Here is a 25,625-nt window from a genome sequence, read left to right as displayed (position 1 = left end):
GTGATTAGTCTCTCAGCAGTCAGCCCTGAAGGGGTGATGCTGTAGCAGAGTTTTAGATCCTCAGTACTACCCTGCTGTCAGTGGGAACCTCCACATTAGAAGGGATTGGGTGGGATGGGACTTTTTGAGGGAGATAGTTGTCAATAAGGGTATCAGTCAGGTGGCTGGAAAAAAGGAAATAGTCTTCTCCAGGAGTCTGAAGCATGACTCCTCCCCCCAACCCTCCACCACACACATACTCACACTTATAATTGGCAGTCAAAGAGTCAAATGACCTGGGATCAACTAAGGCAGTTCTGGGTCTGTGATTAAGCTTGGTTTCTTGTTGTGTAACTTGCTGGATCAGTTATCCAAAACTATGCATTAAGAGTTCATGTAATAAACATGCTAAAGAAAGAAAAAGAATTCTTAAATTCTTGTGTTTTCTTCCATATCATCTCCCCTAGTAATATTGTAAAACATTTGCCTACTCCAAGCGACAACTATGTTTTGAGCATTAGCTGTGTTTGAATAGGACCCAATGCTTCATTTTCAGAATGAACACCCTGTCTTGGGCTTGTTGATATTATTATCTTTTTTTCCAATGCTTCTAGGCAGAACTGCCATTTGGAATATCTTTCTCTCCCTTTACTGATGGGGTTAATGTCTGAGATGTAGGCAAGTGCTTTTCAGTGAAGGACTTGATGTGCAGCCTTTAAGTAGACAAATAGTTTTTTAATCTTTCATGGACTGCTGGTGCTTCACACCCCAGAGCTGAGGCCACTGACCTCAAGTTTGCAAATTTTATATCCCATTACCACCCTGTGAGCTCTGTACTCCCCAGGGTCACATAGTCGATGTTTTAGCTGGAATCTGAGAAAGTGCCTGAACATTTCCTGAAGAGTTGGCTAGGAATGTTTGGCAGTTTGGTCATAAAAACCCAGAGCTAGTGGCTGGGGTATATGTTATAATTACCTCACACTATTTCCTATTTGAGCCTGGCTGTGGGTAGTGGGGTAGACTGGTATGGATTGTGGGACCATATTTTAAAGGACCAAGGAGTCATTTTCAAATGATCGCTAATAACCATTGGCCACACTTTCAGGGAGGTTTGGAAGTGTGGAAATAGACATGCTTTGGGTCAAATCCTGGCTCCACCACCTACTAGGAGAAAACCTCAGACGAGTGATTTGACCTCTCTGGGCCTCAGTTTCTTCAGTTGTAAATGCGATTAAATTACTCATCTTTCTGTGCTGTCCTAAGATTTAATAGGATGGTACATTTCAAGTTCTAAGTACTGTGCCTGACATGTTTAGCTATGATGATGAGAATGATTATAATGCTGTTACAGATAAGGAAAATGAGGTAGAGAGTCATCCAAAGAGGCTGTTTTTTTTGGCTAAAGCAAAAATTTAGATAATCATTCCTATCTGGATACCATAGTCTCCACTTTCTCATCATAGAAATGATTATATTAAGAAACAGGAGGCAAACTTGAATTTTAAAATGTTCAAAAGTGTAATTTTAATGGACTTACTGTATCTGTGGAGATCTGGTTATACTTAAAGGCAGTTTGGGGATAAGTTTTTATTTTTAAATTTCCTCTTTCCCTAAATTGTGTTGTCTTCATTGGGAAACAAACTTACTAAATATTATTCCTTATTAATATGCACCCCCTCAACTCTTCCAAAAAAGTTTGCATTTTTTAACTGGTAGATCTGTCAAATAGGCCTTGCCTCTTTCCTGATTAACACATTTTTTTTAAAAGATACTTTGTGAAAAGAATTTAAATTTTAGTAAATGGAAAGACTGGGTTGAAAACCATTCTCTTTGGCAACAGTGCAGAGATACCCTGGGAGTTAGAGTTGTTTCATGGCAAGGTGGTGGGCCCTTCTTGAAATGTGCTTTAATTGCCTCTGTTGGAGTGAGGATTTGGTTATAATTGGGTAGCCCAGATGGCCACCTGCAATTCTTAGCCACACTGCCTTTCAACACATAATCTCAGAGGTAAAGAGATAAGCCCTCTTTTCCAGATTCCGCATATCAGATCTCACGGAGAACTCCGGCACTGCCCCAGTCACACGCCCTTCACTGTCGCCAAAGAAATAGGACACTCCAGCTGGTCGGGACTGAGCTATGTGTTAGTCCTGCCTGAACCATGTGGAATGGGCTTAGGAAACGAAGAGTTTGGTTAGCAGAGAGGGAGAAGGGATGCTGGATGGGCAAACGCAACACATCTGCACTCACAGGGAGAAAGCTCCCTTTTCCGTAGCATCAGCATTCCCTCCACCCACTCTGTTATCACCGTCCTCTCTAGGTGCTTTGTGGGCAGGCCTTGCTTGCACGATTGGGGACAGGCTGACTCAGATTGGCAGCCCCTGAGAAGAGCCACTTTCTAATTTAGCGTTCCCTTCCTTTGGCTTCATGCCATGCAGCAACATAATGCTCATTTATTACAAAGAGATTCTTATTTGTTCTTCTTCTTCTGTGCCCTCTTTCTCTTGAGAAATTGAAAATCTTTTTATTTTTAAATTTTCTTTTAACGATTTCCATCTTGATTTTAATGAGAGTTGACTTTCAGAGAGATCTCAAACTATTGAACATCCATGAGAGTGGAACAAAACATACATTATCTTAATTTAGGCATAGCTTTCATAGAGTTCCTATACGCTGCACCCTACATGCCAGCTCTGGTTAACTGACTGGCAGTAAACTCTAAGGTTGCGGTTGCTTCATATTCATTCACAGCCTATAAAAATAAGAGTAGAGTGTTTTAAATGAGGAACGATTTAAACAGATAATAGTTACTTTTCTATTTCCCATTGAAAATGTTCAAATTACTTAATGTCTCTCTTCCTGGTGGGGTAAATCACACCATCACCAACAGAAAGTTTGTAAAAAAGTAAGAATATAAACTCAAACAAATGAATACCAGGTACTTTCTTTTCTTTTCTTTTTTTTTTTTGAGATGGAGTCTCACTCTGTCACCCAGGCTGGAGTGCAGTGGCGCGATCTCGGCTCACTGCAAATACCAGGTATTTTCTGTGCTCTACCAACTTCCTGGGAAAAAAATAAACCTCAAATAAAATAAACTTTTCCCTTTAAAGTTTTGAAAACCTTTCAGGTATTTTACAAAGGTAGGCAAACCACTTTCTCTCTTTTTGCTTCTAAGCAGTTCTAACTTAATCCAGACATTATTGAACTTTGACAGAAGACAGCAGGGTCTAATTTGACTGCAGACTGACTCATCTGCTCGTTTGCATTTGGGACCTTCCTTGAAACTAGGTTGTTTGACACACATTCTCACACATTGAAAGGTCAGAAGACATACCAGGATTCTTTGCTGAATGATTTCCTCCCTTCATTTCATATTTCCCATGACCATAAAAATTCTTCCACTGATGCACAGAAAAACCCAAATTTAACCTTTTTATGGACCTGATGCACATAAATCTCTTCCCCCAAAACACATCTTTTGTTAACTGATGGGTTTATGTTTGTCATAAGGAAAGATAAAATGTCTTTATGAAAATGGATCATGTCAAAAAGGACCTGTGATGCCCAAGGGGATCCATCCCCTGGTCCGACATGTTAATTGTTTGCACAGGTGTAGTGAAGTCATTTGTTCTTGGATTCCTCATCTAGTGAACTGTAAGCTTATTTAGTAGCTGGATACTTAGTAGAAACACTTTGGTTAGTTCTTGCCACTGATTTAACATGGTACACATGTTGGGATTAGACTGTTGTTGTCTCTTAATGGGGGTCCCCTCCCTCTCAGGAATGTTGAGCTGCATAACAGATAAAGGTGGTTCTTCAAGTGAACGAAAACAGAAAACAAAAGTGTGGCGTGATGGCATGTAGGAGACTGTGGATATCAGGATGGACTAGGCCAGGTGCTGCTGCAAATTTGTGTCTTTTAAAAAGAATTTTATTTAACACAGATGTGGATAATTTCAAAACTAGCAAGAAGGATACAATGATGATCCAGCTTCAGCATTTATCAGTTAATGGTCAATCTTGTTTTATCTACTTCTCTCCCTCATTTCATTTATTTTGAAGTAAATCCTTGAAAAATCATTTTACTTTTAAATATTTCAATGTGTGTCCTAAAAGATAACGGCCCTTTAAGAAACATAAACACGGCCGGGCGCGGTGGCTCACGCCTGTAATCCCAGCACTTTGGGAGGCCGAGGCGGGCGGATCACGAGGTCAGGAGATCGAGACCACGGTGAAACCCCGTCTCTACTAAAAATACAAAAAATTAGCCGGGCGCGGTGGCGGGCGCCTGTAGTCCCAGCTACTCGGAGAGGCTGAGGCAGGAGAATGGCGTGAACCCGGGAGGCGGAGCTTGCAGTGAGCCGAGATTGCGCCACTGCACTCCAGCCTGGGCAACAGAGCGAGACTCCGTCTCAAAAAAAAAAAAAAAAAAAAGAAACATAAACACAATAACATTATTCTGTTTACCATTAACACTAATTTTCTAATATTATCAAATATTCAGTGAATATTTAAAATTTCCTAATTGAGTCATAAATTTTATTTGGCTTTTTGCAGTTTATTCAAATCAGGATCCAAAAAAGTCCATATTTTGCAATTGGTTGATCTGTCTTAAATATTTTTGAATATATAGATTGTCCCCCTGTCAGTTTTTCCTTATAATTTGTGTATTGAAGAAATTGGTTCCTGTCCTCTACACCAGTGCTTCTTAAGATGCCAGTCTAAACTTCTGTTACTGGTCCATGATGAGATGAGAAGCCAGGGTGTAAATCCAAAATATGTCACTAAGCACACTATTTAGTTCAGCTTATATTTTATTTATTTCTAGGGAGACTTTCTCGATGAAGGAAGCAGTGAGATGGTTTAGATTCTAGCCTAAGCTCCTTATCTCACTGTAGACTAGTCACATCTACTTTGTAGAACAGCACTGGCCAGTCCTTGGACCACACATGGCTTTCACTGCTGGAGAGTTTCTTGCAGTCCAGTGATGACTGCATTCCAGTGGTATGGTCCTACCATGTTTCTCAGTCCCCTGTATTTGTTATGAATTGCTAGTTAGAGCTAGATGCTTGATTCAACTCAATTAACTTTTTTTCAAGAAGACTTTATAAGTGGTATGTGTCCTTCTATTAGGAGGGACATCATTACTACTAGTCTCTCTTTTTGTGTTATTAGCAGCCATTGATAATCATTTTCTAGATCTATTTATTAGGGTGGCAGAATGGGGATATTCAAATTCTGTCATTTCCTATTGACTTACTAATGCTGTGAAGTTTTACTCCTAGTTTTGAACTTAGGCTCAATGCTTCACAGCCAGTAATGTTTGCAATATGCTGGGTCTGATTTTTCTTATCCGCGACTTTGTTGTAGAAAAATTATTTAATATCTAACAGTAAGGATAGGCTATTATGAGCTATGAAATTGTGGAAAACTCACACAGAAGGAGCCTGGCATTTGAAAGGGAAGAAAATAATTCTGCAAAGGTCCATTTATCCCATGATCTTTTGTGAGTGTCAAGGTGGAAGCACTCAATGTGTTTTTATTTTAAAGTAAGGAATTTCAGGCAAGAACCTTATGAAAAGTTGGTAAGATTTTGGACTATGAGGGTAATAAAGAAGATATCTGCAGAGATTTTAACATTCAGAAGTGAATTTTTGTACCTTCATTTCAGCATTGCTTTCTCAGGAATGCTCTTTTTTTTTTTTTTTTTCCAAGAAATTGGAACAAGTACAGCCTTAGTGATTCAAATGAAAGATTCTGCAAATTACTGGTACACCCAGTCCCCTTTGGGGAAAGGAAGGTAGGGACAAGAGCTGCCCCAGGAGCTCCTCCCCGACTGTTTGTGGGGGACGGTATGTGCGCATGTGCATGTGTGCCAGGCACATCACCCGTGTGTTTCATGTCAGTGAAACATGTCCGTCATTCTCTAAGGCCTCATGTATTCTTACTTGATAGAAAACTCCTGGGTGAAATGACAGGCTTTTGGAACTGCTTTTTAGTCAGTGGGTGCTGCTACAGAGGTTTGGAAGCCCTTTAGGTATGTGAGGTGGATGTATTTCTGTCTGTTTTGACATCTCATCACCACTTCAGAAGTTGTCATGTTGAAGCTTTGTGCTGGCATTTAGCACCTGCTCTGCTTAATTATAGCTTGAAACACAAATACTGTGACATCTTCCCTGGAGCTGGAAGGGTGCTGAGAGGACAGTGCTGGCATCACTCACACTGAGAGGGAAATCTTTCGGGTTGGATTTCAGGGAAGAGCTGTGCTGGCCATTGGAATGAGGACAGTCACCACTTTCTTTGTGTAATGGACAACATCCCAGCAGCCTCTGAATTAAGTCACAGAGACGTGAAATTGGAGGGGTTTTTTTAGAAGATCGTCTGGATCACCCAGGCCTTCGAGCAGCTCATTGTCTTCCTAAGCCGGGTCAGACAGTTGCCTGCGTGTCCTGATGGTTTTGCTTAGAGCTACTTTTCAAAAGACAAGCCACACCCATGTTGAAGTGTGTGTACTAACACATTCCAGTGCCAGCTCTGAAAAGGTTTTGAATTATCCACATGTTGAATCTTTCTTGTGCTCTCTATACACCCACTGCCTCAAACATTGAGCATGTTAAGAGCTGACTGTTTTTACCGGAGGGTGCAGGACAGAATACTCATTCTCTGTTGGGAAATGCAGAAACTATTTCAGAAACAGAAGTGCCAATCTATAGGAGGGAATGTTCCTAAAATGTATTCTCTTTACACTGTTTCCCTTTGCTAATACACTTCCCAAGTGCTGTCTTATTTATTTTGCCAACCTAGTAAAAAAAATCAGAGCACAAAAAATGATGTACAAATTAGTTTATACAAAAAAGAGAATACGTTCTCTTTGGAGTATTTATGGCAACATCTTTCTAATCTCTAAAAATCTTTAACACTAACCTTGGAATGTTTTATTAATAAAGTTTTTAATTAGGGTTTTATGACATTTCCATTGTGTAGCCTTTGAAAAATTACTTCACTTCTCACATTTTCAGTTTCTTCAATCTGAGAATGAGCACACCAATACATTTTCTTGATAGGGTTTGGGGGAAGAGTAAATTTTATAAATTAAAGCTCTCTAATAGTTGCTAATTATTATTTTTATTCCACTGCATGACTTCACGTGGACTAAAGTACTGATTTGGTTAAATTCCCTCAAATTTAAATTAGAATATTTTTATTAAAAGTTTTCCAGATATCTAAATGTTTAAAAATAAATGCTTACAACTTTGTTTCAGTTGCAAAATTAAAAAAAAACTGGTTTTTGACTGCTAATATTGTGAAGTGTTAATTTCAATGGAATAATCTCAGCAACTGCATGCTTTTACCTAACTTCCTCTGACTTTATAGAAACTTAAAATCTATCAGTGATTTATTTATTTATTTTTGTTCCTGAGCAACAGTATTGTCCCTGTTTTGATGGGAGGGCTAGATAGGGAGACGTTTTAAAGATCCATGGCCTGCTGACTGCCATGAAATATGGTTTGAGCTACAAGATCTCTGAAGCTTTTGTAGCTATAAATGTTTCTAAATGATGCAACTGAAACATGGAAGAATTTCATTCTCATACTCCATGTATTCCACTTATCGGTAATCATTGTTATATGTTTGATTTTTTCCTTTTAATTTTCTAAAATTTAAAAAAGTAGATGAAATGATACTGATTTCTTCCTGGTAATTATACTTTTCTTTTTGAGATAGGTCTTGCTCTGTCACCCAGGCTGGAGTGCAGTGGCGTGACTGCGGCGCACTCTAGCCTCAACCTCTTGGGCTCAAGTAATTCTCTCACTCAGCCTTCCAAGTAGCCGGGAAGCTACAGGTGCATGCCACCATCTTGGCTAATTTAAAAATTTTTTTGTAGATATAAGGTCTTGCTATGTTACCCAGGCTGGATCTTTTTTTTTAAAACTTAGTTCCTTATAAACATATCCACGTTTTTAAATAAATTAAATACTACTCTGACAGAATTCTCGTTAACTTAGTTGTCTTAGTGGTAAATGAAACTCTCAACTTTCATTTACCACTTAAGATTCAAGTATTGTGTTAGGTGCTGGGATTGTAAAGATAAATCTGAACTTGCTATATTTAAGAAACTTGCAAAAAAAAAAAAAAAAAAAAAAACCCTGGCAATTTCCATTTTTAGGAGAGGTGAAATTCTTGAATAATTTTGGTACGAGACTGAAGTCACCAAATAGGATTCAAAACGGACTTGCTTCCTTGCTTCACGTGTAAGCCACTGGTGCTAGAAATAGCTCCCTGAAGTCCATCTGTGAGCCAGTCCAGGATCCTGATTTTATGTTATAGTTGCTAATGGGGCGGGATCTTCTGGTCTTTAAAATAAATCAGGTGCAGCGAGGATGAGAACTCTCCAGGTTTTAAGTCTCTGATTCATGGACTTGTGGATGTCCTGAATTGGCCCTGATGGTCTCATGCAGGGGGTCCGGAAGGGTGTCAAGCCTGGGCTGGGACGGCTGGGACTCTGGCTGCCGTCTCAGGACTGTGTGGAGTTGCCTGAGTTTAAGGTGTTCAGTTCTCATAGATCACTGGGCAGCTTACTAAGCTGAGACATGGTGGATTTGAGTGGCCAAGTTTTCCTCTGGTTGCCTGCCGTGGAATGTGTTTTCCCATAGAAACAACATTTTAAGTTGTGGTCAGGTTCCCAGACCAGCCCACAATAGCCTATTCAGCTGATAATGCAGCTGAGAGACTGCTATTTGACTGGTCTGGAGACCAAACCACCACCTATTAACATTGTTTCTATTGGACAGGCCATTCCAAGTTCTAAATACTAATATAGAAATGAAATTTTGGAGCTCTACCTGTTTGTCATTTGGGGACTGACAGCATTCGGAACTCAAGTATCGAATCACCCTGCACTCCAGGTTCCTGAAAGACCTCATTCTTTCTTTATCCTAAGTCTGACCCCATTGGCTGGTTTTCCTGTCTCTTCCTGGGGCTGCCAGTACATTCAGAAGATATTATCTCCCTGGACAGAGCCCTTGGTTTGAGGATTTCTGGGAAGTGGCAAGAATCATGGTTTTAGTCCCCAGTTCCTGCTCTGGGTGGTAACGGAATTCCATGAGCTCCACCCCCAGCTCCGCCTCTGGCCGGCCTCTGTCTATGCAGGCGCTGAATCCCCTCACCACTTGTTTTGTGTTTTCAGTCATTTCTATAATTTCGTTCACCCTTTGGAAAAGTACAATGTGGCTTCAACTTGAATAAATGGAATGAATATCCCAGTCAAAGAAAAGCTCTTGATAGACCCTGAGCTCACTGGTGAAGTCCAGGGGTTTCAGAGTGCTGGGAAGCAGTTCTCTACACAGACGACATGTTCTCATTGTGTCATTGGCCGTATCCTCTCAGATGCTCCAGAAGCAAACATTTGAGATAAGCTGGATTTTCTGTTTGGAAGCAATGCTTCCTCGTCCTTAGATGGTCAAATAGTTGAAACTTCATGAAGAAATTCACCTCTCCCATGTATGGGATCAACCTTTACCCAACCAACCAGACATGTGACGCCAGTAGGCCAGCTACAGATGCCCTCTCTTGGAGAAGTGATCCAGTACACACTGGGACAGCAAGTTATTCAAATCATTGCCTTGAGAACTTTGAGGAGTCCATTCTCGTGGTGTAATTTTCTAAGCAGACAAGCAGACTTAGTGTTCTTACTGCTGCTTGATCCAGAGTTCCAGAAGCATGAAGTGAAGAGTGCTGACTTGCTGCACACATGATGTACTTTAAACATCTGTGCTTCTGGTCTTCATGGTTCAATTGTCTAGTTTCCTGTAGAGTGCATCCCATGGCTTTTTGAGCTTTAAATTCTTTTTTTTTTTTTTAAATATATACACTCCACCTATAAAAGATTCCAATAGGATTTAAATTGGCTGTCAGTCTAAAAATTATGTCCCAGATCCGAGGAACTGTCTTTTCAGCTTTCTGTTTCCTAATTTTCTTAGGCTGTGCGTGTGTGTGTGTGTGTGTGTGTGTGTGTGTCTTTGTGTGTGTGTTGGGGAGGAGGGTGCATGTGTACATGCCCTTGAAGGGTGATGACATTTTTGGACCGTAAGTTCTTGGGCTATTGCTTTTGATCAACACAAAATCTCCATGAAAAGTTGAGGGTACCCAGTGAATGAAACTGTTGATGCAACACCTTTGTGCCGCCTGTGCTGTGGGTTACTCCACCTAGCAGTGGGAAAAGTCTTCATCTAAGCAGCACATCCAAAGAGACCTATCAAGGTCACTCTGTGGATTTTGTCATGATTGTCTGTAGGAATTGGCCACATGAGGCTGGCTCCATCTATGGCCTTGATCAGTTGCAGCAATCTACCATAATAAAATGCATGCCAACTTGCGAGCTGAAAACCTTCGTTTAGTTGCTTGTGGGAGTTTTTTTCTTCTTTTGCCAAAGAAATAAATAGAATCAAATGTTTACATATGTGTGTTATTTGTCTACATTGATTTTGTATTTTCTCAAAGGAAAATATAGATTTCTGAGTTATAAATATGGATAACTTCACTGATCAGAATAAATTAATGACTGGCATATCAGTGAAATAATCAAGGCACAAAACCACCATACATTTCTGTTTAACTGCCCGTATAGCCTTTCGAAGATGTGTTAAATAGTCTTCCTTTAAATAGATAAATTTATAAGAAATAATTCTATCGCGCAGATTTTAATGTTGGTGGCATTTTCCATCTGGCCTACTTTTGGCACTGAGGAGATGATATTAATCTTTGTTAACTGTACTTCGTACTTACCAGTGCCTTTAGTCAATATTATCTTGTGTGCTTCTAAATAGACTTCAGGATAGTCTAGGCATAATAGACATTGTTTCTGTGCTTGAAGAAGAATTTATTACTCTAGGAGTAAAGGGGGTGGGTTTGGCTTCAGGGATGAGATCTAGACAGATAATTGTTTTAAATATATAACTACAGTATAGCCTATGTAGGTTTCTGAAGATATGTCTGGAATTGTGTTTGTAGTGTGAAAGATGGATGGATTCATCAGGGAATACTAAGGGAGATGGAACTACATATTAAAATGGAAAGATGGAAGAGCTGATATAAAAACGGAGGAAGTGTCTGGTTTTAGTGTGTGTCAGAGATAGCAGTGCGTGCATGAGTGAGGGCTGAGACGGTGAAGAAGAGGATCTGAGTGGGTGAAGAAGAAGAGGGTGGAAGTTGAAGGTATAGGTAAAGATAAGAATCAACAGGTAGATTAGGCCTACCTGGTAGATACCTGAAGCTAATAATGAGATGTTTAACATTATAGAGAGTGAAGGTCCATCTTTGGGCTGTAGGGGAATAGAAATAAGCATGGTGAATATGAAAAGATACTTACCCATATTGTCCTGATGGAGTAGAGAGAAGCTAGGAAGCCAGGAAAAAAGAACCTGATATTAGTCCAACAATGAAATCACCAGGATTTGGACAAGGGATTTGCTAATGGAGTTGGAGAATTTAAGAGGAATTTCATCAGTGGGATGAAATAAAACTAGTGACTCCCCTTAGCAACCGGGAAACATCAAGTCATAGCTCAGATAGTCCTCTTCTGAGCTTACCATGCGTGCTGTGGCTAAAGGCCTTTGTTCTGGCCTCCCTGAGTTCCCCGGGCAGACCTCAATGTTAGTGCTTTGTCTGTTGTGTAGATACTCTCTGTGTATGTGCCTGTGTTCCTAGACTGTAAGATCCTCAAGAGCAAAGACTGTGCCTTAGTCACTTTTTAAATATAGCTGTTTTATTTATAATTGCATTGGGACAGGATTATTATTATTTTACCTTAAAATAAATTTTTCACTTTAGAATGGTTTTAGAGTTACAGAAAAATTGAGAGAGTTCCCATATACTCTGGACACTTTACTCTGTTTTAGCATCTCATACTAGCATGGTATATTTTTTGTAATTAGTGAACCAATTTTTTTCTTTCTTTTTTTTTTTGAGACGGAGTCTCGCTCTGTCACCCAGGCTGAAGTGCAGTGGCACGATCTCGGCTCACTGCAAGCTCCGCCTCCCAGGTTCACACCATTCTCCTGCCTCAGCCTCCCGAGTAGCTGGGACTACAGGTGCCCACCACCACGCCCAGCTAAATTTTTTTTTGTATTTTTAGTAGAGACGGGATTTCACCGTGTTAGCCAGGATGGTCTCGATTTCCTGACCTTGTGATCCGCCTGCCTCAGCCTCCCAAAGTGCTGAGATTACAGGCGTGAGCCATCGTGCCCAACCAATGAACCAATATTGATATGTAGTTAGTGATTAAAGTCCATTCCTTATTCAAATGTTCTGAGTTTTTATTTAATGTCCTTTTTATGTTCAGAATCCCATCTAGGATACCACATTGCATTTAGTAGTCATGTTTTCTTAGACATGACTTAGCGATCACAGTTCTCAGACTTTCCTTGTTTTTAATCACCTTGACAGTTTTTTGGAGGGCTGGTCAGATATTTTGTAGAATGGCCCTCAGTGGAATTATTCGATGTTTTTGTCATGATTACACTGAAATTATGGGTTTTTAGGAAAAAGACCACAGAGGTGAAGTTCCATTTTTATCACATAATATTAAGGGTTTATAGTATCAACATGATTTTCCATTGTTGCTATAACCCTTCATTGCCTGGCTGAGATAGGATTTGTCAGGATTTTCCACTTCCTCCCCCTCCCTTTATAAAATACTCTTTGGAAGACAGTATGTGTAGCTCATGTGTAAGGAGCGGGGACTTATGCTTCATCTTTTTGAAGGCAGAGCATCTACAAAATTATTTGAAAGTCGGAAGCACAAGAGATTTGTCTTTTCTCTCCCATTTATTTATTTCTTCAATCATTTATTTATCAGTATGGACTTATGGATATTTATTTTTTACTTGGTGTTGTAATCCAATGCTGCTTTTGTTATTTTGTTGCTCCAAAAGGGTTCTAGCTTTGGCCATTTGGACTTCCTTCATTTGGCTCCTGTGTCCCTTGCCATGCTCCCCTCAGTGTGGATGTTTGTTTAGCACTTCCTTATACTTTCTGTCACTGCAAGATGCTACAGATTCAGCTTGTCTATTTCCTGCCCAGCCCTAGAATCATCTCCCAGGAGCCCTGATTCCTTTTATTGAATAATAGTATTAGCAACCAAGATCTAGGCATTAGGTGTGCTCATCTTGGTCAGTTTTATTTCTTATCTAACACAGTGCCTAGCACATAATAGGCTCTCATTAAATATTGCTGAACAGCCAGCAATAATGGAATGTTGAGTAACTGATGGTACAAATCACTCAATGAAATATTATGTATCTATCAAAAATGATCGTTAGATTTATACAATAACATAAGTGAAAAAGGAACAAAAAATGAAGATTGTAATAACACTCATGCAAAACAAGCAGAGACTCGTGCAAAAAATGCTAACATGGGGAACTAGATTTGAATTTTGGCTCCCCAGTTTATTAACACTATGAATTTAGATGGATTAGTCTCTATGGCTCAGCTTCCTCACATTAACTATAATGCAATAGTAATGATAAAAATAATAACTTATTTCATAGAAGTATTGTGGGGAGGTAAATGAGTGCTGTGACTGAAATAGGATAAGCACTCAATAGATATGATTAATATAGTGATTATTGTGAGGCTGATGGAACTATGGTGTTTGGTCTTTGTTTCCCAAACCCTCAGTGATGTGTAACATTACATACATCGTGATCTCTTCATCTCTCCCCCCGATCTTCTGTAAGGAATATCTGGAGCTGGATCATTTCAGCCATGGTAGTCTCACTCTCCCTTCCTAAGGATTCCCATAGTGCTTCCTATTTGAAATGATTGCTCAGTAATGTGTTTATGTTGCCTGGGGTTCATCACTACCCTTTGTACATACATGCTCCTCCAGTCCCCCGACCATGGCTCTCAGGAAAGGGGCAGCTTGAGTCCCTCTCATGAGCCCTTCAGCGCACAACCAAATGTATCTCAATAGGTAAATTTAATTTTTAAAACATGTTGATTTGGCAATCATATAGGTCAAAGCACGTAGAGTATCCAGAATTCAATAAATGTTAGCTCTTATCCTGATTTTTTTTTAAACTTTTATTTTACGTTCAGGGGTACATGTGCAGGTTTGTTATACAAGTAAACCCGTGTCGTGATTGTTTGAGGTACAAATTATTTCAGTTTGTTTCTTAATCATATTTTATTTCCATAGTCACAAAAGAACAAAAAAATTAAAAAAAACCTTTGGGTTGGTAAAAAAAAAAATTGTTGAACAGCTTTGTGCTTGTGGGCAAGGTGAATAGTCGTGATGTACCTTGTTGTGGACCTGGCAGTGAACTTACTGGCTACACAGGAAGAGGAGCTATTGATCTTGGATAAATTGAGTTTGAGATAGTAACAAAACATTTAATTCTAAATGCCCTGAAAACAGGAACTGGAGAGAGAAGAAAAGAGACAGAGTGGAAGAAAGGGAGATAGGGAAGGGGAGATGAGGAAGGGAGGGAGAGAAGGAGGGAGAGAGAAACAGGTGGACCATGGCTTGGGAGGAAAAGGTAATAGAGTCACCAATCTACTGGTGATGGAGAAGGCAAGAGGGGGATAAAGCTCTTGAAAACCAGCAAAAAATCTATGATTCATTCTGTTCCTTTTCAGATTACTTTTATCTAAAAAATAAAAAAAAATCCCAAACTGCACAAAGTAGATTAAAGTGGTTAGCTGGCTTGCATCCTCGAAGGAGGAAGCCAGAATTGCCCGTGTCCCAAGCAGTGTCGACCCAGACAATCCAGAAAAGAGTCTCTGGGTCTACAGCTGTGGTCTCCAACCTTTTTGGTACCAGGGACTGGTTTCATGGAACATAACTTTTCCACAGACCAAGGGTGCCGGGGAGATGGTTTCAGGATGATTCAAGCTCATTACATTTATTGTGCACTTTATATTATTACATTGTAATATATTATGAAATAATTATACAACTCACCATAATGTACAATCAGTGGGAGCCCTGAGCTTGTTTTCCTGCGACTAGAGGGTCCCATCTGGGGGTGATAGGAGACAGAGACAGATCATCAGGCATTAGATTCTCATAAGGAATGGGCAACATAGATCCCTCCCACGTGCAGTTCACAATAAGGTTTGTGCTCCTATGGGAATCTAATGCTGTCCCTGATCTGACAGGAGGTGGAGCTCAGGTGGTAATGAGAATGATGGGGAGCAGCTGTAAATACAGAGGAAGCTTCACTTGCTTGCCTGCCACTTGCCTCCTGCTGTGCGGCCCAGTTCCTAACAGGACATGGACTGGTACTGGTCTGTGGCCCAGGGATTGGGGACCCCAGTCTAGAGAGCCAAGCTGAAACTTAGGGAGGTCATGGAAGCTGTTCTCATTACCAGGGTTTGAAGTTTTGTTACCCAGGTTGCATTGTGACTGGCAGATGGACTGGAACAGTCACATGAGGTATTCAGATCACTACTGGGAGACTTGACCTCTGACTTCAGTGAAGAGGGCCAGAATAAAGGACTAAAATAAAGAGGGGGATTATTTGAAAGGTTCGTCAGAGCAGTATGGGCCCCTTCATCAGACAGTACTCATGATGTTTTTTCTTTTTTTATCTTGATAAGAAAATTGTCAAAGAGCAAATAAAATCATGCTGTGTAGTTCACAATACAGGCAGCTCATTTGTGCATTGTAATTGTTTCATGCTCTATCACATTTTTTATAGTGGAAGTTATTTTAACCTTGGAACAGTAGGATGTTAAGATATCAACATGGGACACATTACATGGGCAGTTGGGTGTCCTTTGTTGTGTGAGGGCATATACCTTTTGATGCCCCTCCAGATTTATACGTAAGGGGCTAAATCATAATGTTTTCCCTTAAAGGTTAAAAAAAAAAAGCAGTTAATAGAGCAGGGTCAGCCTCATTAGCCCTTACCTAGTGCTTAGTGTTCTCCTCGCCCAAGAGTTTAATCACTAACATATATGTTGAGAAACTAACATATGTGAAATAAGAGCCTCCTGACCTTGTTTTTATTACCTTAACCTTTTCTGAAAAGGAGTTTGCACTTTGCATAGGAAACAGAAAGGCTATCTTGCTGTAAGAGGCCAAACTGCAGCCGGGCGCGGTGGCTCACGCTTGTAATCCCAGCACTTTGGGAGGCCGAGGCGGGCGGATCACGAGGTCAGGAGATCGAGACCACAGTGAAACCCCGTCTCTACTAAAAATACAAAAATTAGCCGGGCGTGGTGGCGGGCGCCTGTAGTCCCAGCTACTCGGAGAGGCTGAGGCAGGAGAATGGCGTGAACCCGGGAGGCGGAGCTTGCAGTGAGCCGAGATTGTGCCACTGCACTCCAGCCTGGGTGACAGAGCGAGACTCCGTCTCAAAAAAAAAAAAAAAAAAAAAGAGGCCAAACTGCAGAAGTGGGCTCTGGCTGAGGAATGTGGACACACTGCAGACATCTTGCACAGAGGCCAAGTCTTGCAGTGATGTAGTCAGACGTGGTAGAGGCCAGCTGTTTCCTCCGTTGAGAGAGGCTTTTGCCAGTCCCCAGGATCTCCGAGGGCTGTGCTTAACTGAATCCAAGTATCAAACCTGCTGAGACTCACTCATACCCCAGGGTGTTTGGAGTTGGGTTCTTACAGAGCACAGTATTGAAAGTAACTGGTAAGAGAAGTTACAGATAAAAACTTAGCTATTTTTTAAAAATGTAACATACAGTGGTGAAGTGGAATATAAGTGTATTTTCCCTCTTTCCCTTATAGACTATTGGAATACAGGTAAAAACAGTTTATGCTGGCTGGGCGCAGTGGCTCACGCCTGTAATCCCAACACTTTGGGAGGCAGAGGCGGGTGGATCACGAGGTCAGGAGTTCGAGACCAGCCTGGCCAATATGGTGAAACCCTGTCTCTATTAAAAATACAAAAATTAGCTGGATGTGGTGGTGTGTGCCTGTAGTCCCAGCTACTCGGGGGGTGAGGCAGAAAAATCTGTTGAACCCAGGAGGCGGAGGTTGCAGTGAGCCGAGATCGCGCCGCTGCACCCCAGCCTGGGTGACAGAGCAAGACTCTGTCTCAAAAAAAACAAAAAAGCAAAAAAAAAGAAAACCCCAGACAGTTTATGCTATGCTTTATCCTTGGTCTATTGATGGACATTCTGTGATTTGTGTTACTTATGTCACCATGAATGCTACTGGATGAAATATCATCTTGTCCTCTAAGTACACTTTTGACTTAACATAGGGTTAGGAGAGCGTACTCTAGAATCAGGCTTCTTGAGTTCAAATCTCCATTACACACGTCTAAGCTGTGGGACCTTGGCCAGGTTGTTTAACCTTCTTAAGCCATAGTTTTTTGTTTTTTGTTTTTTTTAGTGTTAAACATTATAACAATAAAAATTACCTCAAAAAGTTGCTATTAGAATGAAATAAAATAATACATCTTTGGCACTTAGCAAAAAGTTCGTTCCCCTTTGAATTTTAATTTTTTAAAATTTGTTGAATGTTATTGCTACTTGTACGGAGCTTTAAATCCGACTTTGTGTGTTCGTATTGGAGTGATGGGGGTTGATGGGGATGGCTGATGAAGTGAAAAGAGAAAGAGGTACAGATGCTATACTTTCACTGACCCAAAAGAGTAACTTTATTAAAGATTTACCTTGTACAAGCATTTTGTATTGAAACCTTATAAATAAATCTTTTATTATGGAAAGAATCCAGCATGTCTCATTTAGAGTTTACATGTTTTGGTTCTTTCCAGCTTCAGTAAGACGTTCATTTATTTCCAGAATTAGAGCTGTTTTTTTCTGTGTATAAGTAAAACAAATGTCACGCAGCTTGTTTGAATGAGTTCTATTGGTTTGCAGTTTCTCAAGACCAAAAGAAGCAGAGGAGAAATCTTACATGTTTCGAATACTTTGCGTTGAGCCACACCACATAGCATTTAGAATGATTTAAGAATGAATGGCAACACGATTAAAACAATCATTGTCATTTGAAGGTATTGGTTGAAACAACTGAAATTAAATAACATATTATTTATGAATGATAAAGTTTTAAAACTCATAGAAAGTCAGAGGATGCAAATAAAATAAGTCCAATCCGAAATTATAAAGAACCTTAAGAAATACAGTGAAATGAAAATGTGATGCACTAATGAAAGGAAATGGTGAATGAATGAAACAAGAAGTATCCTGTTTCAAAGATGAGATGTTTATACTTCGAAAGTCGAGTTATTGCTTCAAGTGACAGACGATGATGGAAATAGAAGAGCATATATTTTAAAATGAACACTTGTGGATGAATATTAGATAAGAAAGCAAGAGAACTCTCTCTCTGCTTCCCCAGGTTCTCATCTCTTAAGGTAACTAGGTTGAAACATTTCTGTCTTTTGTTCTTCTCATATTCATCTCCATAACACCATCTACCATGTTTGTATCTCTGTATCTAGATTTAAACAGTACCCATTGGTTTCTTGCTTTGAAAGATGGGGACTTAGCTCACTAAAGTATCTGTACCCTCTTTCTCTCTTCTTCTTCACAACTTTAAAATATAGTTGTAGTATAACTTTTATTTATTGGTTATTTTAAAACACAATGTAATATATATAATACTCTGTTTCTAGGATCAGCTGCTTTATTGACTGCCACACCTTTCCTCCCAAATTGTTTCCGGAGTTAGGTCATCTGTCCCATTACTTTTACTCTTGAGAAGGTTTATAACATTTACATTTTCTTTTGTAACTAGTAAATTGTAAAATCTTCCATGTTTTGGCTGTAGATTGATTCTAAACATTTAAAAAAAGAATGTTTATATTACCATACTTTTTCAAATACCTTGGAAAATCTTTAGAATATTTTGCTTTGTAGGACTGAAGTAGTTATTCTGGATCCTTTGTTTCTGAGCTTCTTCATCTTGTGTATGTGTTATGACATATACATTTTTGTCAGACACTGTGTCTGTGACATAGTATGTCAGACAATGTATGATTGTAGTAAAAAAAAAAAAAAAAAAACCTTGTTATGTCAACCACAGGGCACCCTGCAAAGGCTCAGGAGTGCTCTGACACTATTCCAGGATTTGGTAGGGATTGGACTATCTCCAGCAGAGCTGTTCTAATGGGCTGTTGCTGGAGAAGGTTTGAGGTGGTTGACTTTGGCCTGGATTGTCATTTCAAATTGAGAGAACTTTTATAATAAAAGTTTGGAAGGTTTGTGTGTTCCCCTCTACCCCAGCTGTCTACCCTGACTTCCTCTCTCATTTTCCTTTCCGAGAATTCGAATTTCCCCAGGAACTTCTGGACACTCTGAAGTTTCAGGCATTACTTTGTCATGGAGGGACAAAGGGTTGAGAGCCTTTGACTTAAAATTCTCCATGACATCTTTCTTCCTTTATTCCTTATGGTTCCACTGGCTGAGTAACCTAGGTCAGAAGATGATTCCATCAGGATGATAATGCTGCATTGCATTTTCATCATCTTTTTCATATATGAAGCTTTCATGTCCATTATTTGACGTATATACACACAAGGGAGACATTTCATTATGCCATTGTACACAGAAATATACTGAGCTCACACAGGCTCTAACATCATGCACATATTTCGCCTCTATCCAGTCATTTCCTCTCTATCCTTAGAGAAGGCCTGGGCTGCATTAGGGCCCTTTCCTTGGCTCCTCCAGCTTTCTTCCTAATTCCCTTTCTGACCTCAGCATCTGTCAGTTTGAAGCATGTGTGGTGCCCTGCAGGGTGTTCCAGATTTTCTGGAGCAACAAAAGGGGTAAAGGACATAGCAAAAACCTTACGTTGGTTCCCAAACCTGCATGATGTTGAAGTAGTGAGTTGAGAGGAAATGTGGGAGGACTCTGTACTGTTTCATGTGGTCTACATATACAAAGAGAATGTGGGGTGCACCCTAACTGAAAATACATTTTAGTTATACAGTTGTTTTTAAAGGTTTATGGTTTTGGGGTTACAGTGTTTATACCAGTAAGCTTTGGAATTGCTCCTGGTTTGTGAAATTCATTGCAAAATATTTGACCTTCCTTATTAGCCCTTCATTACCAGCAACTAGCATCAATGCTTAGGCCCTCAGGATATGGCAAAGTAAAACTAATGGTTGCTTCTAGGTCTCTGTGTATTATAGTCTCTGTCCTAGTTTCCAGTGTAGAAGTCATTGGATCCTTACCTAGTTGCTCCCTGAAATTGTTAAATGTGGATCATCTGGATTCTGAATGGAGTTTCTACTCCAAGACGTGTGATGAACTGTCTGTAAACAAGAAACCCAGAGTGACACTGATTTTATTTTCTTGTAACTGCTGTTATCAAGTGTGTTTCCAAACTTTTTTTTTTGGAGACAGAATCTCACTCTGTCGCCCAGGCTAGAGTGCAGTGGTGTGATGTCAGCTTACTGCAGCCTCTGCCTCCCGGATTCAAGCGATTCTCGTGCCTCAGCCCCCCCAAGTAGGTGGGACTATAGGTGCATGCCACCATGCCAAGCTAATTTTTGTATTTTTGGTAGAGATGGGGTTTCACCATGTTGGCCAGGCTGGTGTTGAATTCATTGCCTCAAGTGACCTGCCCGCCTCAGCTTCCCAAAGTGCTGGGATTACAGGTGTGAGCCACCGCTCCTGGCCTGTTTCCAAACTTTTGCTAAAGAAATATTTACATGTTTTGGCCTTTATTTTTTCTGACTCATGTCAGAGTTTGCATTCCTGTAATTTTAGTGAAAGGAAGAATATGTAAAATTATAGAGGTGAGATGGGCCATAGGAAAAAATATATATATATATGGCTTCAAAGAGTAGAAATGTAAAGTCTTACGTGCATTAGATTTTATTACAACCTTTCTTAAACATATTGGTAAAAAATTTATCATTTAAGTTTATTGTCTAATTTAAGATTTGTATGGCTTCATGAATTGTGACAGAATGTGCTACATTTTGTATCTCTGGTTTTTATTTCCCTGATGGGCCATATGCATAGGTGATATTAAGGGATGTCCCTGTTGATATCACTATGTTAGTGTCCCAAGCTACCAACCCAGCATTGAGTCTCATGAGTTTGCTTTATCTGTCTGCCAAGATTCATCTTGCTTTTATAACTTAAGAATTTTTTTTCCTTTTATTTGGCCATCTCTTCCTCTTCTTCTTTTTTTTTAAGTATGGAATTCTTCTGTTTTTGTTTTAGACCCAATGTCTGTGGATCACGTTATAATGCTTACTGTTGCCCTGGATGGAAAACCTTACCTGGCGGAAATCAGTGTATTGTCCGTAAGTAAATAGAAAACTTGTCATTCTGCATGTCCTTCTTTTGTTGTGTTGGTTGCATGGGGAGCCTTAGAATGTGGCCCTTTGTAACTGTACTATTAATCTGTTGATAGTAGAGCCTTCCAGCTTTAAGACTTTTCTACCTTTCCAGTTTGGGAAATACATCAACTTGGTCAAACCCCTGTCAAAGTTTAGTCACGGGGATACTTTGCTTGAGGTTGTGTCACTTACATATGTTGTGCCTGGGTACACAGACTATCTAATTACTTTGATGGGAGTTTGAATGAAAGGGTATTATTGCTGCTTTTCTTATTGTAATTTCTAACTTTGTTGGCCACCCCCGGGCCTAACCAAACCCTGTACGTTGAATTTGGGTGATTGAGGGGCCAAGAGCATACCTGACTGTTAGACAGAGGGGAAAGGGAGGAGATAGAGCACCAGATGAAGATCAGTGGAAAGACTAAGAAAGATCTCAAATGATAACAGAGGTTCCTCTATTGATTTATGCTGGCAAGGCAAACTTCCAGATTTCCCCGATATCCCACAAATGTTGAGTGACAAATCACATGCCAGACAAGGTGTTCTTTAATGGAGACACCAAAGTCAAATTTAGTCATGATGCCTGCCTTTCATGAGCTTTTACCGTTGTTGTACCTATGACATAATGTCCAGTTTTCAGAAAACTCCAGTAGTATAATGGGGAAATTTAGAGCTGAAGGGACATTAAGAATCAGTTCACCTTCTCACTTGGCTGACAGTGGTCAGTGGAGTATTCAATAGACTATATTGGCCAATATTTGCTTCATGACCTGAAAAAGTTTAATCGTTTCTCAATTCTTGATTTTGACCAGAAAGCGTCTCCTTTATTTGGCACATTATGGTTTAAGAACAAAATTGGATCACTAAAAGAGAAATATAATGGTATTTGGATTTTCTCAATGAACTTTATAATAGAACCCTTTCCTAGCCTTCTGTAGAGTTCTCTGAGAAATGATGTCTCCAGATATTTAAATAAATGTTTATTGGATCTTTGACAGTTTGTTTCTTGGTCGTTTCCAGTTTCCATCCTAAACTCTTTGGATGTTTGAATGCACTTTCTATCAAGTGTACTCTTTTAGCCTTGCATATCACGTTTGCACTTGCAAGGTTGTGCAGGAGCTTGAAGAAAAGATCTGCCTGTCATGACAAAAAGTAGTGACCAAGTGCTAGTCTGCTGATAAATAGAAATCGTATGCCATTTAAACTTACCTTTGTGACCACTAGCAGAGCATTTGGTACCAGCATGATATTAGTCTCTGGGTGGTATGCAAATGTTAGTATTTCTCTAAAGGATGAATGGCTTCCTGACTGTAGAATCAGTACTCTGGCAGTAGATTCCAGCATTCTTCTCTCAGACTGTTGATGGAATTCAGAACAGGATAAAAATTAAACATTAAACATTTACAATAGGCCGGGTGCGGTGGTTTACGCCTGTAATCCCGGCACTTTGAGAGGCCGAGGCAGGTGGATCACGAGGTCAGGAGATTGAGATCATCCTGGCTAACACAGTGAAACCCCGTCTCTACTAAAAATACAAAAAATTAGCTGGGCATGGTGGCACATGCCTGTAGTCCCAGCTACTGGGGAGGCTGAGGCAGGAGAATGATGTGAACCCAGGAGGCGGAGCTTGCAGTGAGTGGAGATCGCTTCACTGCACTCCAGCCTGGGCTACAGAGCGAGGCTCCATCTCAAAAAACAAAACAAAACAAAATAAAACAAAAAAACATTTACAATAAAATTGGCTCCCAGGAGTAATAATGTAATTTTTATATCATCAAATCTTAGAGTTAATATAATAATATATTTCTTATGATCATATAAATATGCTTAGATGCAGGATTTAATTTGTTTGTTTGGTTTTCTCTTCACAGCCTGTCCTGGGCTTTTGATGGATTGAGTGCTGTGGACTAAGCAAAGAGAGGTTGAGAACCACCGTTATTGGATAAAGGAGTTGTGGATTTTAAAGCCAGAGTTTATTTAGTTCAATAGACGTGTTTTGAAAATGAGTACACCTGAGGTTTAAGGTCATATAAGTCATGATAGCAAAGTTCGTGAGGGACCTGAGAACCCAGGTTTCCTCATTTGAGGATTGGTCCCCTATAACAAATCGTGTTCCAAATCCATGTGCTAACAGCCCTCTGGTTTTATTCACAGCCATTTGCCGGCATTCCTGTGGGGATGGATTTTGTTCGAGGCCAAATATGTGCACTTGCCCATCTGGTCAGATAGCTCCTTCCTGTGGCTCCAGATCCAGTAAGTCTAACATGTCATTATATATAATATTATTTTATGTGGTTACACCCCATTTTCTCCTAAATTCGATTTTGGCTTTCCTCTTTCCTGCAATACATTTTTTCACTACAACATCTGCCTTCTCTGTTCTGCCCAAAATACTTGGAAAGGCTTTCCTTCATCTGGCCTCTCATTTCCCTTCTTTACTCTTCATAGGAAAATTACCTATGGGGCATAGTTACTATGAATAGTATAAAGCTTATGGCCTTTAACGTAGGTATCGCCTTATTCATCTTTGTATCTCCAGTGTAAACACCATAAAAGGTGCTCAATGAAATGGTTGTTTAATGAACATTTTTGGCTCAAGAAATCTAGTCATGCTTCCTTGTGGTACTGAAATACGAATCTGATTAAAACCTTCTTTAAGACTCAAGACCCCTGCTTTACAAGAAGAGAACGTAAGAAGTCATTATGGAAGTTTCTGGGGGTGATTTATAATGAAGCATAAACATATTTTTCCTTTCAGAATTTTGCCACTTTCTGTGATGCCAGATGAATATCCACAGTTCATTCTTCAGAGCCTTTGCTTGCTTGTTCTGTTGTTTTTCTTTTGGGGGTTTGGGCAAGAGAGTCAAATTGGTTGTTTAAAAAGCTGAAGTTCTTGTTTGTATAAATAGCCCCTCAAAACTTTGACCGTCCCCATGGCAAAAAATGTAGGTCCCTTTTCCATTTCTTTTTGTCCGGTGAGAAAATGCACCCCCCTTATTGTGTGTCCTATTTTGACAGAGTTTTAAAGAAAAACATTGTGGAATAAGTGCATTCTCTTTTGTTTACTGCAAGTAAAGACTTCAGTGTGTCAAGGCTCATTACCTGTTAAGAGTCCGAACATTTGAGTGTGTCTCTCACAAGCCAATTAACAGGTTAGGGCAAGTTGTCCTGTGTAGCACTCTTGGTGCCCTCTCGCCTCCCTTGGCTTCATGGATGAACACAGGGGACTCTGCCTGAGAGCTTTGTATACTTTTCTGGCCAGAGAGCATGCCAGGTCTGCATGCAGGGCGAGCTGGAAGTGCTGGGGGTTAGTGGACCTAGAAGCAACTTTTAACCAACAACAGATGGAGAGTGGTTGGACAAGTGCCTCAGCTTCCTTGCCTCTCAGTTTGGATAACCATGAGGTTCATTCTGCACTGTCTCCTAAAGTTCCCCAGTGGGACTGAGCCCTCGCTGTTCACAGTGATAATAGATTTGATAATGTACTTTATTAGCTTCCTTCTCTTTTTGTCTCACTTTCCCACTCTCCTACGAGTGTTTCCTAGAATTACTTTCAGAACAAACTACTTCCATTTAAATTATTGTCTCAGAATCTGCTTCTGATGGAGCCCACACAATAACAGCCACCTTTTACCAAATACAGCCAGTTACAATTGGGATAGAAATTCTCCTATAGGCTGGGACTCTTGTTTATTGCGCTGAATGTAACATAGTCTTCCTTGATCTCAGCTTGGTGTCAGATGTGCATCTTCTGAGTAACAGCAGGTTCATTCTACCTAGCAAGGGCCCCTGAACTGGAGGAATAGAACGAGGCAGAGAAGCCAGCTGGCAGCACATCTGGGAACATGCAGGACATCTCCATCTCTGTAAGGGTGACTTCCAGGCTGCTGCTGGGGCATAAGCATCTCAGGGTTGGAAAAGAAGTGCAGTTATAAAGTTGGGAATAGACCCCATCTCTCAGATTGGTTCCTTAACCAACTAACAACGTTGCACTCTGGGGGAAGAAATATAGCCAGATGGCAAAACTGGGTATTAAGCTGGGAAGGTCTTCAATGATAGTGTGAACTGATAACGACTTCTCTATAGAGTAGAAATCATGAGATGTGGAGACAGGATGTTAACAAGACCAAAGGGAAAAGCCATGGCCCTGGTAGAATCCAAGTTAACTGTGGGGTGTGATGAGTATAGTAGTAAGGTCCTGGGGCCAGATTTAGTCTAGAGACAAAATCCAAGACTGTGGGTGGTGCTTTCTGAGGAAGTCTGAGTCATATCTATGGTACCTGGACGTTAGACAAAGTCCCCAAGTAGCTAGTTGATGAGAGTAGTGTAAGGAGGAGGTTCTGGTTTCATCAGGATCTTTGGGGG

At 40.2% G+C, this 25,625-nt stretch overlaps 1 protein-coding gene across 1 annotated transcript in view; it reads left to right on the top strand.

Moving 5' to 3' along the window:
* FBN1 (fibrillin 1) overlaps positions 1-25,625 on the top strand; it is a 236,803-nt gene that overhangs the window by 11,975 nt on the left and 199,203 nt on the right. Inside the window, exons 3-4 of the mRNA XM_032174648.2 lie at positions 21,142-21,224; positions 23,415-23,513. Of these exons, the coding sequence (XP_032030539.1) occupies positions 21,142-21,224; positions 23,415-23,513 (182 nt within the window). The remainder of the gene's footprint in view (positions 1-21,141; positions 21,225-23,414; positions 23,514-25,625) is intronic.

The sequence above is a fragment of the Hylobates moloch genome, unplaced genomic scaffold (genome assembly GCF_009828535.3).
Source record: "Hylobates moloch isolate HMO894 unplaced genomic scaffold, HMol_V3 SCAFFOLD_14, whole genome shotgun sequence".
Classification (NCBI taxonomy): domain Eukaryota; kingdom Metazoa; phylum Chordata; class Mammalia; order Primates; family Hylobatidae; genus Hylobates; species Hylobates moloch.
This window is presented reverse-complemented; position numbering and strand designations above follow the sequence as displayed.